At 37.4% G+C, this 14,796-nt stretch overlaps 1 protein-coding gene across 2 annotated transcripts in view; it reads left to right on the plus strand.

Annotated features, from left to right (window-relative positions):
* atp13a5 (ATPase type 13A5) overlaps nucleotides 1–14,796 on the plus strand; it is a 56,815-nt gene that overhangs the window by 32,169 nt on the left and 9,850 nt on the right. For both annotated transcript variants that reach the window (XM_012963382.3, XM_031902530.1), the window contains 10 exons: nucleotides 505–661; nucleotides 2,296–2,413; nucleotides 3,919–4,043; nucleotides 4,469–4,632; nucleotides 6,569–6,685; nucleotides 7,133–7,212; nucleotides 9,344–9,386; nucleotides 10,007–10,116; nucleotides 10,709–10,805; nucleotides 13,362–13,434. In XM_012963382.3, coding sequence (XP_012818836.2) covers nucleotides 505–661; nucleotides 2,296–2,413; nucleotides 3,919–4,043; nucleotides 4,469–4,632; nucleotides 6,569–6,685; nucleotides 7,133–7,212; nucleotides 9,344–9,386; nucleotides 10,007–10,116; nucleotides 10,709–10,805; nucleotides 13,362–13,434 — 1,084 coding nt within the window. The remainder of the gene's footprint in view (nucleotides 1–504; nucleotides 662–2,295; nucleotides 2,414–3,918; nucleotides 4,044–4,468; nucleotides 4,633–6,568; nucleotides 6,686–7,132; nucleotides 7,213–9,343; nucleotides 9,387–10,006; nucleotides 10,117–10,708; nucleotides 10,806–13,361; nucleotides 13,435–14,796) is intronic.

Below are 14,796 nucleotides of genomic sequence, written 5' to 3' on the forward strand. Positions count from 1 at the left end.
ACCATTTCAAGTGATATTGTCTAGCTGAAGCTAAGGAAAACTGCCTGCTTAGTCCTGCAAAAAATTGGACAATGGACAAATTTCATTGTTAAAGATCAAAATTTTTAAACCTGCTAGATCAATTTTCTGACCGATGTCGGATAAAAGTTTGCTGGATGTACAATCGGTCATTACACAACAACCTTGCGATAAGTTGACGGTTTTGTTGGATCACACTGAAATTAGTTGTTAAAGGACATGTACATTTTCCTACCATGTATAAAAGTCGCCCCCCCACACAAACCACACCATTGGTATTGCTTATATCCCATCCCATCACATTTTACTAAAACAAATAGCAGCTTTCAAACGGCATCCATTTTCCATCTCCAGTGTGATTAACAAGTCTCCCTTATTTCTGAATCCAGATGCTGTTTTTGTTGCTGCCTAAGATTCATAATTCATAATCACAAGTAATTTCCAATCTCCCAAATAAATTAACAGTTTATTCATTTTGCTCTTTAGGTTCCAGTCAAAGGAATTACCATTTTGCAGCAGTTTCCATTCTCCTCCAGCCTTCAGCGTATGTCTGTGATAGCGCAGGCAATAGAAAGTGAGGAAAATATGGTTTTCATGAAGGGAGCTCCGGAGATGGTAACACAATTTTGCCTTCCAGAATCAGGTAATGTGTGTTCGTAGCATAACTCTAAATAGTGTCATTGAGTATAATTAGATTAGTGAAATGTTTATAAACCCCTGAAGTGTCTATTCTCACTAACCTTGTAAAGATTGAGTAAGCCTCCATGTTGGTTTACCCTGATCCCCTTCAGTTACTTGTATCTTCAAAAAGCCCCTTTTTTTTGACAATGAGCTTAAGACCCGGTCTCCCTATAGTTATAATTTCTGGGCACTGAACAAACTCAGAATGAAAGTTTTTGGGGTCAACGAAGAGATTCATTTTTTAAACTCCTCTTTCCTTTTGTTGAAATTACATTTCTTTTAGTGCTCATATGGTCAGGTTAACCTAATTCATTTGTGCTCTCTTACCAAACATCTCTGTTCCCACTTCTGAACTATAATCCCTAGTATCCCATATTATTCTACAGGTGCTGATCACTTTGATTTTGGCACAGTTAGACTGTAGATGATGAGTACTGTAGGAAACATAATACCAACACCCAGAAAGAAAAAGAAATGAATTCTTTACATGGAGGCACATTTATCAACATTCTAATTTTTACAGGTTTCACAGGTTTTTAAATCCATCAACTCCTTTCCACTAAAATATCCAAATGCAAAAAGCAGGAACATATTAAAATGTAGAATCAAAACAATATGAACACCTCATGTTTTTAATTTTGTAGGAATTTTCACACTTACAAATGGAAAAACCCCCCAAAGATCTCTAAGACCATAAATTAGATAACGATTCACCTAGGAGAGCTCCCATTGACTTCTACATGACCTCAGCGGTTTTAGATGGCAGAGTTTTTTGTGTGTTTTTCACTCAGTAAATCACTAATCATTTTGTAGAATTAGTAAAATCCGTGATTTATAGGGCTAAAAACCATGATATATGAAAATGAAACAATATGAACATTAGTTAATGGGCCCCTTGGTGTCACACAGTGTTTCCAATGGGTAGGAAGGAACATATTTCTATTAGATTCCAAGGGCACTCAGGCACAGAATGTTAGCAGGAAGTTAGTTTTTACAACAATCTTACAGGCATCACTAATAATACATCTATAGCTCATTCTAAAAGAGGGATTGATTGAGGGCACTTTCCTCAACGTATTACATTAAAATACTATTTGGTAATTTCAATCAGAAATACTCAGCAACCAGTAAGTAGACTGATTCCTAATATTTCCTTTCCAAGCTATTCTGACCCTCTCTAGTTCATCCTCTAGTCTGTCACTCAAACCTCTACCTGTTTGGCAGTGTATTTACAACCCTGACACACAGATAAATCTTTGGGGGTAATGTAATAAAATGTACAAAGTTTTTTACAAGTCCAGTAACCCATAGCAACCAGTATACAGCATCTATGATCAGCTCTGTGAAAGAAAATAGTAGATTAGTAGACCTTTCCCTTATTATTATTAAATTTCCTCATTTACATGGTATATTTCAGAGTGTAAAGTTGCAGACAACAAAAAAACCCGACTCCAGTTAGAACCTTAGAATTCTGTTTTCATCATGACTAAAAGTAAATATTTTATAAACAGTTGTCTGTTGCCATACTGAAAGAAGTACATTAGTGCAGAAAAGAACGATACATTTATTTAATTAAAAAATATTTTCATTTTCTAGTTCCAGCAAACTTTGCAAATGAACTGCAGCTGTACACACAACAGGGATATCGAGTTATAGGTCTGGCATATAAACCCCTGCAGGCGTGTGACAAGGGACACAAAGAAAATTACCTAAGGTGAGCAATTACCATTTACTTTGTAACTATGACAATGCATATAGCTGCTTTGATTTGAAGATTGAATTAAAAACTTAAATATTAGTACCTTAAATTATTTTTAACACAAATCTTTATATTAGTGATGCTCCGAATCCAGGATTCTGCCTTTTTTGGCAAGGTTCGGTTTCGGCACATGCTAATTAATATTTGGTTCGGTATTTGGCCAAATCCATCGTGGTGGATTCGGGGGTTCAGTGTATCCCTATTTTATATATGTTATGCAAGGTTATGTCAGTTTCTGCTGCATAGCTATGTAGCCACCATTTATTAAAATAGGTTAGAACTTGCAGGTCTTAATGGCAGGGGCATTGCTACCATAAGGCAAGGAGAGAATATTGCCTCAGGCAGCAGCTTCCCCCTGGCCAGTAATATTTCCTAAACCTTTTCTGCACCTGGACTTTGAACCGCTTAACCCCTTGTGAAGCTTGTCTGCCTATTAACCTTGCCTGTACTTAAACTCTGAGGCAGTTTAATGGGCACCTATCATAGTAAAAAAAATTCCAGCAACAGATATGCAGGTTAAAAAGGCCCACACTCCACCTGGGGGAAACAAGACTAATTGGGCCAAAAAATGATCCTAACAAGAACTTTGCTACTGCCGTGTGTGGTTAGACACATGAGCACCATGAACTAGTCTCCCTTCTTGCCTGTTATGCGCTTGTGCGTGATGTAAGTTTTGTGAATCAGGGGTTAGTGTTTATGCAACTTTTCTACTTAAGGCCAACTGAATGATCTCATTTGAAAAAAGGGCAAATTTTTTCTTTAAATCACTTGCACAGGACTGGGAACACTGTGCAGTATAATTCAGCAATCTCACCACATGGTGTCACTGTTGTGCATTCTTAACTAGATTATATAGAGGTAATAATTTCCAAAAAACTGCAGGTACTGGTACTGTAACAAAGAGCTTCTAGGATTCACCACCTGGACTGCTTAAACATTTTCTGGCATGGTGATTGCAGGTCTTTACCAGGTCTTCTATAGTTTATTCCCATTATCAATTGTTAGTCTAGTCTGGTCAGGAAAATTGCAATTAGCTAATTGAGCACCCATAAGGCAAAAAAATGACAGTGTGAGAAGCAATTAGTACCAAATACCCCGAGAGCCGAGGTTCTTTCTAGGAATAGAAGAAGAAACAGAGTGCAGGCAGTTTCTGTAATACAGTATTATCAATGAATAAAGGACCAAATAGACATTTTACAATAATGCAAGCATTCAAAATGCTGAACTTAAGATTTTAGCAAACCAAATTCTGTACAGTTTGCTAATTTCTCTGCAATATAGTAGTTATCTGATCCATTATTCTGCAGTTATTCATCAGTTTCTTGCATGTTCATATGTAAAGCAATTCTACTATATATCAGATCTGATTTGTTAAGGAGCTATCTTGCTGAAGGTTTGGATTATTCATAGCTGCCTGTAAAATTCTGGTGGTAGAATGAATTGTTTTCTTTTCCTGACAGGGAAGAGGTAGAGTGCAGCCTAATATTTCTTGGCCTTCTCATATTAGAAAACCGGTTGAAAACTGAAACCATCCCAGCATTAAATGAGCTGAACAATGCTCTAATCAAGACAGTGATGATCACAGGTACCTTTATATTTCCTTTTTGCCAAATTAAACGAACCCTGCATATATTAAGAGGGTTAATAAACTGCTACAATAAAGTTCTCCTGCATTATTTATTTATTTGTGATCAAATGATCAAACAGTGATTACTGTTTAATAATTTAGTAAGTGGTGTAACAATCACCAATTCAAAAGTAGTGTGAATTGTAACAAGAAGTCTTGTGTTCATAAATAAGCCTCACACTGATGAGACGCATGGTGATATTAGCTGCCTATTAGGACAAAACCAACAATGCCAGTCCAGTATCTAGGACTGATCATCTATTTATTAGGCATGTTTAAAAATTCAATGGGGCAAAGACCACATAAGCCCGTGTTGCGACCCACTCCAAATGAGTTTGCATGGGACCCTATTGTAATCTAATTTCCAGTTTTATTCATTCTAGGAGACAATCTTCAGACAGCAATTACTGTTGCAAGAAGTTGTGGCATTGTCCAAAGGCATGGAAGAGTGATACTGGCTGAAGCTTCAGAACCAAATGGAAGCATCCCTGCCAGCATTACATGGAAGGAAGTGGAGACAAATCTCCATGTTGTGCATGATAACACAGTAAGTATTACCATTTCTATAAATACCATCCTGTGCCAATTAAATGTTTGTAAATCCTTACAAACATACTCGCAGGCAGATTTCACATATATTATTATCAATCCAAGTAGCTACAAGTTGCACTTTGGACACCTGTAGTGTAACAATAAGGTAACTCTCAGGGATATTATGTAGTTCACTTTAAAATACATGTAATTGTGAAGACGATATTGGTATTCTAAATAAATTTGCAATTGGTCTTTATTTTAGTTTAGTCTTTGAAATATTTACATTTTTTTCACACAGCCATCATTGGAGTTTCAACTGCTATCTAATTGCTTGACAGGCGCATCGTTGGGACTTGCCCTGCCCCTTAACAACCTACCACACCACTCCTCCTTCAAAACCGCCTCATTCAAAACCCACCAATCCCTTACCAGCTGGGCGTGGCTTAACCCCCTATGGCTCTGTCATGCCCCACGTTCCCTACACTTCACTATGGGTCACTGGTCACTAGGGCTTAATTTCCCCCCACAAAGAACTAGTTTGGAAGTCTGGTTTGAGAGAATATTTTGAAGAATACTTGAGAGTCTAAACAGAATTATATGTAATGAAAAAAAAAAAATATATATATATATATATATATAAAAATAAATACTACCATAAAGTTAAAGGCAGCCAGGCAACATTTCTAGTTGCAAAAGCATTAACAGCAACTTTAAGAAGCATTCATTTTCTTGTGTGTCCTGGATGTTGGGTTGTAATGTCGGATGTGTAACTACGCATGCAAACAAGGCTGCTCCTAGTGACTCGAAAACCCATGGATGTACAATTTGTATTTTGAAGAAATATATGACGCCGCTCAGCCTAAAAGTAAAATAAGGTGCTAGCTGTATAGGATAGGACAGCAGGCCTGTGTGCACATTTAATATAGATTTTGGAAACCAACAAAAGTATTTAATGGCCTAATCCACCAATGAAAAGAATATGCCACCTTTAAGCAGGTCTTGAAAAATATTAAGCAAGGTTACATTTTGCAATGTCAAATTTACTAAGGAATATTGTATTGCAAAATGGTTTCCTATAATACACATATTTTTCATTTGCAACTTTTATTACATTCCTCCATTAATGGCTAAGAGAGAGCATTCAAGGAGCTATTTGAAAGAATGCATGGGAAGCAAGTACTGTGGTGTGATGTGCTATAGCATTTTTAAAAAAATCATTTAAATGCTAGCAGGGTACTGTAATGTAACGTGTTTCTATGCACTGCAATACTGCCTATCCTTTTATTTCTATGCACTGCAACTACTGTCTATCCTTTTATTTCTATGCACTGCAACTACTATCTATCTTTTATATATATTATATACTCTACGATAGGACTTACATAGTGCAGTGGGAGGTTTCCATGTCGACACATTAGATACGTAAGCATGTGCCTAACTTCTGATACGCAGATGGAGATACGCCGGCCCACTGTGTAGTATAGACGATCTTTATTGGTTGATTTGAATTTTCAGTGGTGTAACAACCTTATATGCATTATATATCAACTTCTTGGCTTGTACTGGTTTAGCCCTGTGTAAATGTGGAGACATTTTTAGACAGCCAATTAGAGCTATGACACTGATAGCATACATTACGGTTGTCTATGTTTACTTCCCAGTAGGACGACTAGATGTTCCTGCATTAAATAATTTTAATGTAAATTTTAATGGGTCAGTTCTGCACATCTTTATTTTTATTTTTTATCCATTGATTTGAACAAAGGCAAAGTCTTAATAGAGCAATTACACTCATTCCAATAGTAAAAGAGGGGGAGGTGCAAAATTGTAGGTCAAACCTTTTTTCTTTCTTTTCCTTTCATATATTATGCAACATCTGATAAAACTTGCAGTAACAGGCTTGGAAATGCCATGCTTCATTCACATTTTTTGTATTTTTTTATTATTAGGAGACAACTGACCCAGAAAAAAACAGTGATGCTCAAAAATCCTGTCCATATTATTTCGCCATGTCTGGAAAAACGTATGGAATTATAGTTCAGTATTTCTACAGTTTACTTCCAAAGGTACGCAGGGAGATTTTTTTAAAAAATAAGTAGCGATGAGCTAAATTTTTCACCAGGCATGGATTCACTGCAAAATTCTGCATTTCGCCATTGAAATTTTTTTCATGATACTGCTGCAAAAATTGCTGCAACAAAAATTAGCTGAGTGAGGAAAAAGTTGCAGTATCAAAAAAAGTCATGGCCGCGTAAAAAAAAGTTGCGGTTGCATCAAGAAGTTGCGGTCATGTCAACAAAAGTCAAAGAGTGTCAAAGAGTCATGCGATAGACGCAGTTTGCAAATTTTTCTGAAATTTGCAGTTTTACTATTTTGGGGACAGTTTTGCTCATCACTATAAGTGATGTAATGTATATAAAGAATTATTAAATACAAATATATATGCGCGTATGTGTGTGTAGATGTAGTAGTAGCAAGCTACTAAAGGACATGTTCTTTCTCTCCGTGTGCAGTTGCTGCTGAATGGAGCTATATTTGCAAGGATGTCTCCGGGGCAGAAAGCAAACCTCATAGAGGAATTTCAGAAATTAGAGTAAGTGCCATTCCTGTTATTCAGTTTATAGAATAAAGGACAGTGACAACCATGAAGCAGTTTTGTTGGTATAAAAATAGAGATCACAGCTAAACATCAACGCATTTTTGTCATCCATTAAAAATTTATCAGACAACTAGATCAAGCTGATGGTAGTGATGGGTGACATTTTTCAGCAGGCATATGTTCACTTTGAAATTCTACGTTTTGCCATCAGCAACATTTTTGCTAAAGTGAGCAATATTTGACCACAAAAAATGTAAAAAACGAATGCAGAGGGAATAAAATTTCCACACATTAAATTCAATACATTTTGAGTGTTACAAACATAACAAAAAACCCACCAATTGACCTGAATGTATTTTGTGACAAGTAATCATACTTGTCTACTTGCAAATTCACCAGTTGGCTGCGTTGGAATAAACTACTATAGATGCTGCTCACCTAATGCATGCAGATGCTAACAAATCTCTGTAGTAGTTACTATTTTACAAGGCACACAATGTTGTGCTATTTGATAACAAGCATTAAATTGTGTGTCTTAATTGTCTGATGCCAATATTTGCGAATAGGTTCTCGAACACAAAGGGGCAGATTTACTAAAATTCGATAACTTTTTTTAATTCGACTAAATTCTAATATTTACTAAAAAAGTTGCTGCGAAAAAAGTAATAAAAAACTCAACTTTTAAGCATTGTCGCCGGGAAAATCCTTATTTTATTAAGTTGTTGATGCGACAATTTGAAAAAGTCGCATTTTTAGGCAAAAGAGACAAAAGAAAGAACTTAAAGGAAAGGGAAGGAACCTTTGCCATTGACTTCAACATAAACTTGGCAAGTTTAATCTGGAGAATTGTCGAATTAGATTTTTAGCCGTTTAAATGCATAGTAAATCTCAAAAAAGTTGCAGCATTTTTTCTCTATGCCTTTTCGAAAAAAAATTGAATTGAGTTTAAAATACAAAATCAGTCGTGATTAAATGAGCCCCTTAGAGACTGTGCTGCATTATAGGAAAACATTTTTTTTTTTTTTTTACTTTGTTCCCGTTAGTAAAGGAAGCCCACAGTCTATTAAAACAATGCTCATTTACCGGGGAGGGTAAAAATACCAACAAAGCAGGCAGCACAATTTATAGAAAGGGGCAGACGTGACCATTTAATGGATCTCAATTTCAACAGATGGGCCTAGGGTCTAATCATAGATGTTGTGCAGCGGAGAAGTTGAGAGGTCAAATATAATATTTCAAATTAGTAGAAATACATACATAAATCCTATATACCAACATCAATACTAAGGGGCACATTTACTTACCCACGAACGGGCCGAATGCGTCCGATTGCGTTTTTTTCGTAATGATCGGTATTTGGCGATTTTTTGGAAAATTATCGCAACTTTTCGTTGCCATTCCGAATGTTGCGCAAAATCTGGCAATTTTTTTCGTAGCGTTAAAACTTGTGCGAAAAGTCGCGCCTTTTTCGTAGCCATTCCGAAAGTTGCGCAAAATGTTGCGATTTTTTCGTAGCGTTCGGATTCATTCAACTTCAGTATGGTGACTTTTCTTGGACCAGGTTGGAGCTGCAGGGTGCCATTGAGTCCTATGGGAGGCTTCCAAAATCATGCTAAGTCTGAAAGTTTCGCCCGCCGCTTACGAGCGCTCAATACGAAAAAGTCGCGACAAGATACGAGCGAATCGTAATGGCTACGAAAAACTCGCGTTTTTTTCGCGAAAATCATATTGGTAACGAAAAAGTCGCGACAATTTCCGAAAAGTCGTAAAGGCGCCGAAAAAATCGCAAAAAATACGAAAAAGTCGCAAAATGTTCGTTTTCCAATCGGAATTTTTCCAATTCGGATTCGAATTCGTGTCTTAGTAAATCAGCCCCCTAACTGTAGATATTAGTATCACAATAGCCTTGGATATTCTGATTGTTCAAGAACTCATCCAGGCCCCTCTTAAAGGCATTAACAGAATCTGCCATCACAACAAGGGAAGGGAATTCCTCAAGCTCACTGCCCATCTACTAACATGCAGATCTGGTCAAATTAGTCACAGTGATCAAGAATATGGCTCAGATGTGTACTTAAACATTTTTTTGAAAAAACAAACATACAAAAAACTCTTGTTTTTACAGCTATTACGTTGCCATGTGTGGAGATGGAGCAAATGATTGTGGAGTAAGTTAACACATTTTTCATATCATGACTATTTCTTAATGCAAACTGTTGATCCTTTAGGGTGCATCCAAATTCATTTTTCAAAAGAGCAAACGGATTTTTAATATTTATTTTTGAAATTTGACATGGGGCTAGACATATTCTTAGTTTCCCAGGTGCCCTTTTATGTTACTTGTGCTCTGATAAATTTCACACTGCAATTTTAAATGTCTTCCAACCCCCACCCCTCCCCAAGAGGAGGTAGCAAGATAACAGTTCCCGGACACCTGCATGCTTAAAAATGCTCCCATGCCCCACCTAGTGGTAGATTTGAAAATATCACTCAGTAGTAAGAAATCCAAATCCAGCTTGGGACTCCTCCAGTTACGTGGGAGTAGGAGAAACAATAGGTTACCTGAAAGCAGTTCTAATGTGTAGCGCTGGCTCTTACTGAAAGCTCAGACTCGGGCACAATGCACACCAATATTACAACTAAAAAAATACATTTGTTAGTTCAAGAATAAAATTTGAAATGGTAGAATGAATTATTTGCAATGTACAAATTGCAATTTAGTAATAAAAACTCCACCTTAAAACTAATGACATAATCCCTTTACCAAACCTATCTATTTATGTTGTAGGCTTTGAAAATGGCCCATGCCGGGATATCCCTTTCCGAACAAGAGGCCAGCGTAGCATCACCTTTTACTTCACAGACTGCGAATATTCTGTGTGTCCCACAGCTTATCAAGTAAGGATTCCCTGGTAATGCTCAGACTGCCTTCTGTGATTCTCTTTGTTCTTATAGGAATAAGTCTGTGGATATAGGATAGGCTTTGTAGCACTACACAACTTTTATTCCTGAGGTAAAATGTTGGAGGGAGCACATGCCTCTGTGGCTGTAAACTATAAACTGGTTTATTTACATGTGTAAAAAAAAAAGGTTTTGCAGTTTGTCGCTGCTGTGGTGTATTCTCCTTCAAAGATTTTGCTTCAGTGCTTTGTTTAAGGTAGCCTTTTATTAACAACTTTTATTCTCTTTACTACCATCTGCCTGGTGGCAATTTAGTTGGCCATTAGGGAAAATGTGCATCACATGCTATAGGACGCCAACAAAATATATAAAAAACATCAGAAATTTACTGTAAAAATTCATAGGGTATTACACCTAATCCATGAAAATAACTTGTGGTTTAAAAAAAGTTTTATTAAATCATTGTTCTGGGTGTTATAAATGCAAAATCTGTGTGGTAAGATAGGCTATTCATGCTTTATAGTGCCCTATTCTTATGGAGTGCAAGGCTTCGGTCTTTAATATTTAATGCATTTCTGTCTCTAAACAGGGAAGGCAGGGCTGCCCTTGTCTCTTCATTTGCTGTCTTCAAATATGTAACCCTGTACTCTATGATACAATTTATTTGCATGCTGCTTCTTTACTGGGTAAGTCATATTTTCCCCAATATAATTTTTATGTGGAGCACATATCGGGAGTCATGCAGCTATAGAGAACAGTGGCCTAGGCCTTTATATATATATATATATATATATATACAACAGAGAGAGAGAATAATGCAAAATGACATGTTTTATTAAATATTATTAGTGATGAGTGAATCTGTCCCATTGCGCTTCTGCGAAAAATTTGCGAAACAACAGTAACATTTTTCGCCAGGTATGGATTTGCTGTGAATCCATACCTGGAGAAAAAATTAGCTCATCACTAAATATTATATATATGTGTGTGTGTGTGTTTACAAATTTAATTCTGGCAGAAACGGTACCTACTATTCATATTTTAGAACTATAGAATGTAGAACCCTGTGTTATAAACCAATAACAATATATAGTCAAGAACTGCAGAAATAAGGTAGAACAATGTACTTGACCTTGTATCGAATGACCATGCAAGTATTTGCTTCATTACATTTCCCTAGGCTTTACACTTATCAGCCCTCACTAGCAGGCTCTTTATAAGGCATTAACCAACTGTTCAATTCAAAACTAAGAACTTTTGTTTTGTAGGTAAAACACTGTAAATCACGATTACAGAGAGTGTGTGTGTGTGTGTATATCTTTATAAAATGCTACGTATGTACACAGCACTGTACAGTAGAACAATAGATTAATATAACAACAGGGTTATTACAATAATAGATAAACTCAAGGTATGATGATAAATACAAATAAATACAGTGCATGGTTGCAATAAGTTAAGAATCAAAGAGGCAAGAAGATAGAGGTCCCTGCCCTGTAAAGCTTACATTCTAAAATTCTCCCTAAAATGTTTACAATTTTGCACTAATTGAGCAAGTTATACAAGACTTGCCAAATACTGACATAGTAGTAATGTCTATAGTAGCACAGAGTTGTACCATAGATCAAAACCAGAAAATATAAGGTAGGTAATACCTTTTATTGTCTAACTTACAGAAGCGCCCCAGTTACCAGGGGCAGCAAAAAGCCGCTCCTGGTAACTTTTAGAGCCGAATTTCCGGTTTTTAAACCGGAAATTCGGCTCTTCTAGTGCAGGAGCGGGGGGGCGGCAAGCTTTCAGGACTACTTAGGTCACCTCTTTAGGCATTGGATCCTACAGCAACTCAGCTATCATTACATTTATACAAACTGGTGCAGGGTAAGAGTACAATGTTTGTACCCTGTTAAAGTTTATAAAAATGTAATAATCTTTTAGTTGCGGTATGATACCATGGCTGATACAGGAATCTAAGTAGTCCCAACAGCTTGCATTTTATAATCTACTAAATTAGCTAATGAAAGGTATCACTTACCCTATATTTTCTGATTAAAAATGTGGTCATGTTTACTTTTGGGAATTAGAAGACTGAATGAGAAGAAATGTATTTATGGGGATTAATATAAAATATGCTTACTGAAAGCTTTATACATATTGCCAACACTCACTGCCAACTTTGTATATATTAGCTGAAGTTGCACTACTTTTTTTTAGCTAAGTGGTATAAGAACAGCCCCGAAAATTGCTAACCCAGTCTGGTCACTCGCACATATGCTCATTGAGCATAAATATCCAAGTGTTTCACTGCTAAAAATGCAGCTTTTTTCATGTCTCATACATTGGTGGCTTTGTTTTACATACAGTGTAGACTTTGTAATCCTAACTCTGGAGGATACATTTCCAAGCAAAAGGCTGGTCTCTGTAGTGGAGTCAAAAGCAATGAATTAGGTGGCTAACCTACAGGGCAATTAGACCAAAATTTGGTACAAATGCCTTGGTAGAGAGGCTATGAAAACAAGAAATCTTATTTAACCAATGCTCTAGTCTAAAGCATCAATGTTCAGAATGAAACTATAACACTATGGGAATACTATAGATTGTAAGCTCTACGGGGCAAGGACCTCCATCCTCTTGTGTCTTTGACTCTTAACTTGTTGCAAATGTATTTATCTTGTATTTATATGTATTTATTGTTATACTTTGTATTTATCTATTATTATCTTAATAACCCCGTTTGTATTAATATATTCTACTGTACAGCACTGCGTACATAAGTAGTGCTTTATAAATAAAGATATACTGTACATACAATACTAGTTAATAATCCTGTTTAATCCAGACTTTTATTAGCATATTTAAAATTGTTTATTACTTGGTTGTTTTGCGGCAGGCACAGTGGCATTTTCCACAGGGCCGGATTTATCTTCAGGGCGCCCCGAGGCCGCCCCTGTTGGTCGCCCCGCCCCCTGTGCGCATGCGCGAACGCGCAACACACCCCTGTGCGCAGGTGCGAGTTCGCATGCGCAAACCTTTAAACTCCCATACGGAGCAGTGGGGAGAGGTCCCGACTGCTCCGTATGGGAGCCAAATTTAAAAATTTTGTTGCGGCGGGGCGGCATGCCGCCCCTAAACTTCTGCCGCCCCTAAACTTCTGCCGCCCTAGGCCCGGGCCTTTGTGGCCTTTCCACAAATCCGGGCCTACCTTTCCATTATTTAACTATTTTTTTAATCAATTATATTTTTAGAAACTGAAAATGGTGGGGCTCTACCAATACCTTTTTCAGGACGTGGGAATCACCATACTGGTCTCCTTAACATGTAAGTGCATCCTGCCCAGCATTCAGAATTTCAGATTTGGAGCAATAATGATGATAACTACCATGTAGCATCCTTTAGAGGGGGGGGGGCTGCTGTACGTTTACTTCCCCAACCCTTTTGGCATGCTGCCCTGTCTAGTATGTTCCTTTTGCTAAAGAACCCTCACACTGCTCGTAAAAACAAGACTATTACTATGGTAGGAGTTGTAATTTAGCCACACATGTTGGCCTCTGGTTGCCTAATCACTCCTTGACTCTCATTATGTATTTTAAATTCAGCTTTACATCAGTGCCATAGCCAATTTTAAATTGCTTTCATTAATCTATCTTAAGTCTACCTACTTGCTGGTAAATTGACTTCATTTGGACAAACCATTGTATTAATTTATTTTTAAAATGTGTAGCTTTCTAACCAACATTTCAGTTTGGAAGCCAAAAATATTAAATGTCCTCCATCTCTAATTGATCCCATTACATACAGTAGCTTGCAAAAGTATTCGGCCCCCTTGAACTTTTCCACATTTTGTCACATTACAGCCACAAACATGAATCAATTTTATTGGAAAGTGAGAAAGACCAGTACACAGTGGTGGACACGTGAGAAGTGGAACGAAAATCATACATGATTCCAAACATTTTTTACAAATAAATAACTGCAAAGTGGGGTGTGCGTAATTATTCAGCCCCCTGAGTCAATACTTTGTAGAACCACCTACAATACACCTGCAATTCCAGCTGCCAGGCTTTTAGGGTATGTCTCTACCAGCTTTGCACATCTAGAGACTGAAATCTTGCCTATTCTTCTTTGCAAAACAGCTCCAGCTCAGTCAGATTAGATGGACAGCGTTTGTGAACAGCAGTTTTCAGATCTTGCCACAGATTCTCGACTGGATTTAGATCTGGACTTTGACTGGGCCATTCTAACACATGGATATGTTTTGGTTTAAACCATTCCATTGTTGCCCTGGCTTTATGTTTAGGGTCCTTGTCCTGCTGGAAGGTGAACCTCCGCCCCAGTCTCAAGTCTTTTTCAGACTCCAAGAGGTTTTCTTCCAAGATTGCCCTGTATTTGGCTCCATCCATCTTCCCATCAACTCTGACCAGCTTCCCTGTCCCTGCTGAAGAGAAGCACCCCCAGAGCATGATGCTGCCACCACCATATCTGACAGTGGGGATGGTGTGTTCAGAGTGATGTGCAGTGTTAGTTTTCTGCCACACATAGCATTTTGCATTTTGGCCAAAAAGTTCCATTTTGGTCTCATCTGACCAGAGCACCTTCTTCCACATGTTTGCTGTGTCCCCCACATGGCTTGTGGCAAACTGCAAACGGGACTTCTTATGGTTTTCTGTTAACAATGGCTTT

The sequence above is a fragment of the Xenopus tropicalis genome, chromosome 5 (genome assembly GCF_000004195.4).
Source record: "Xenopus tropicalis strain Nigerian chromosome 5, UCB_Xtro_10.0, whole genome shotgun sequence".
Lineage (NCBI taxonomy): Eukaryota > Metazoa > Chordata > Amphibia > Anura > Pipidae > Xenopus > Xenopus tropicalis.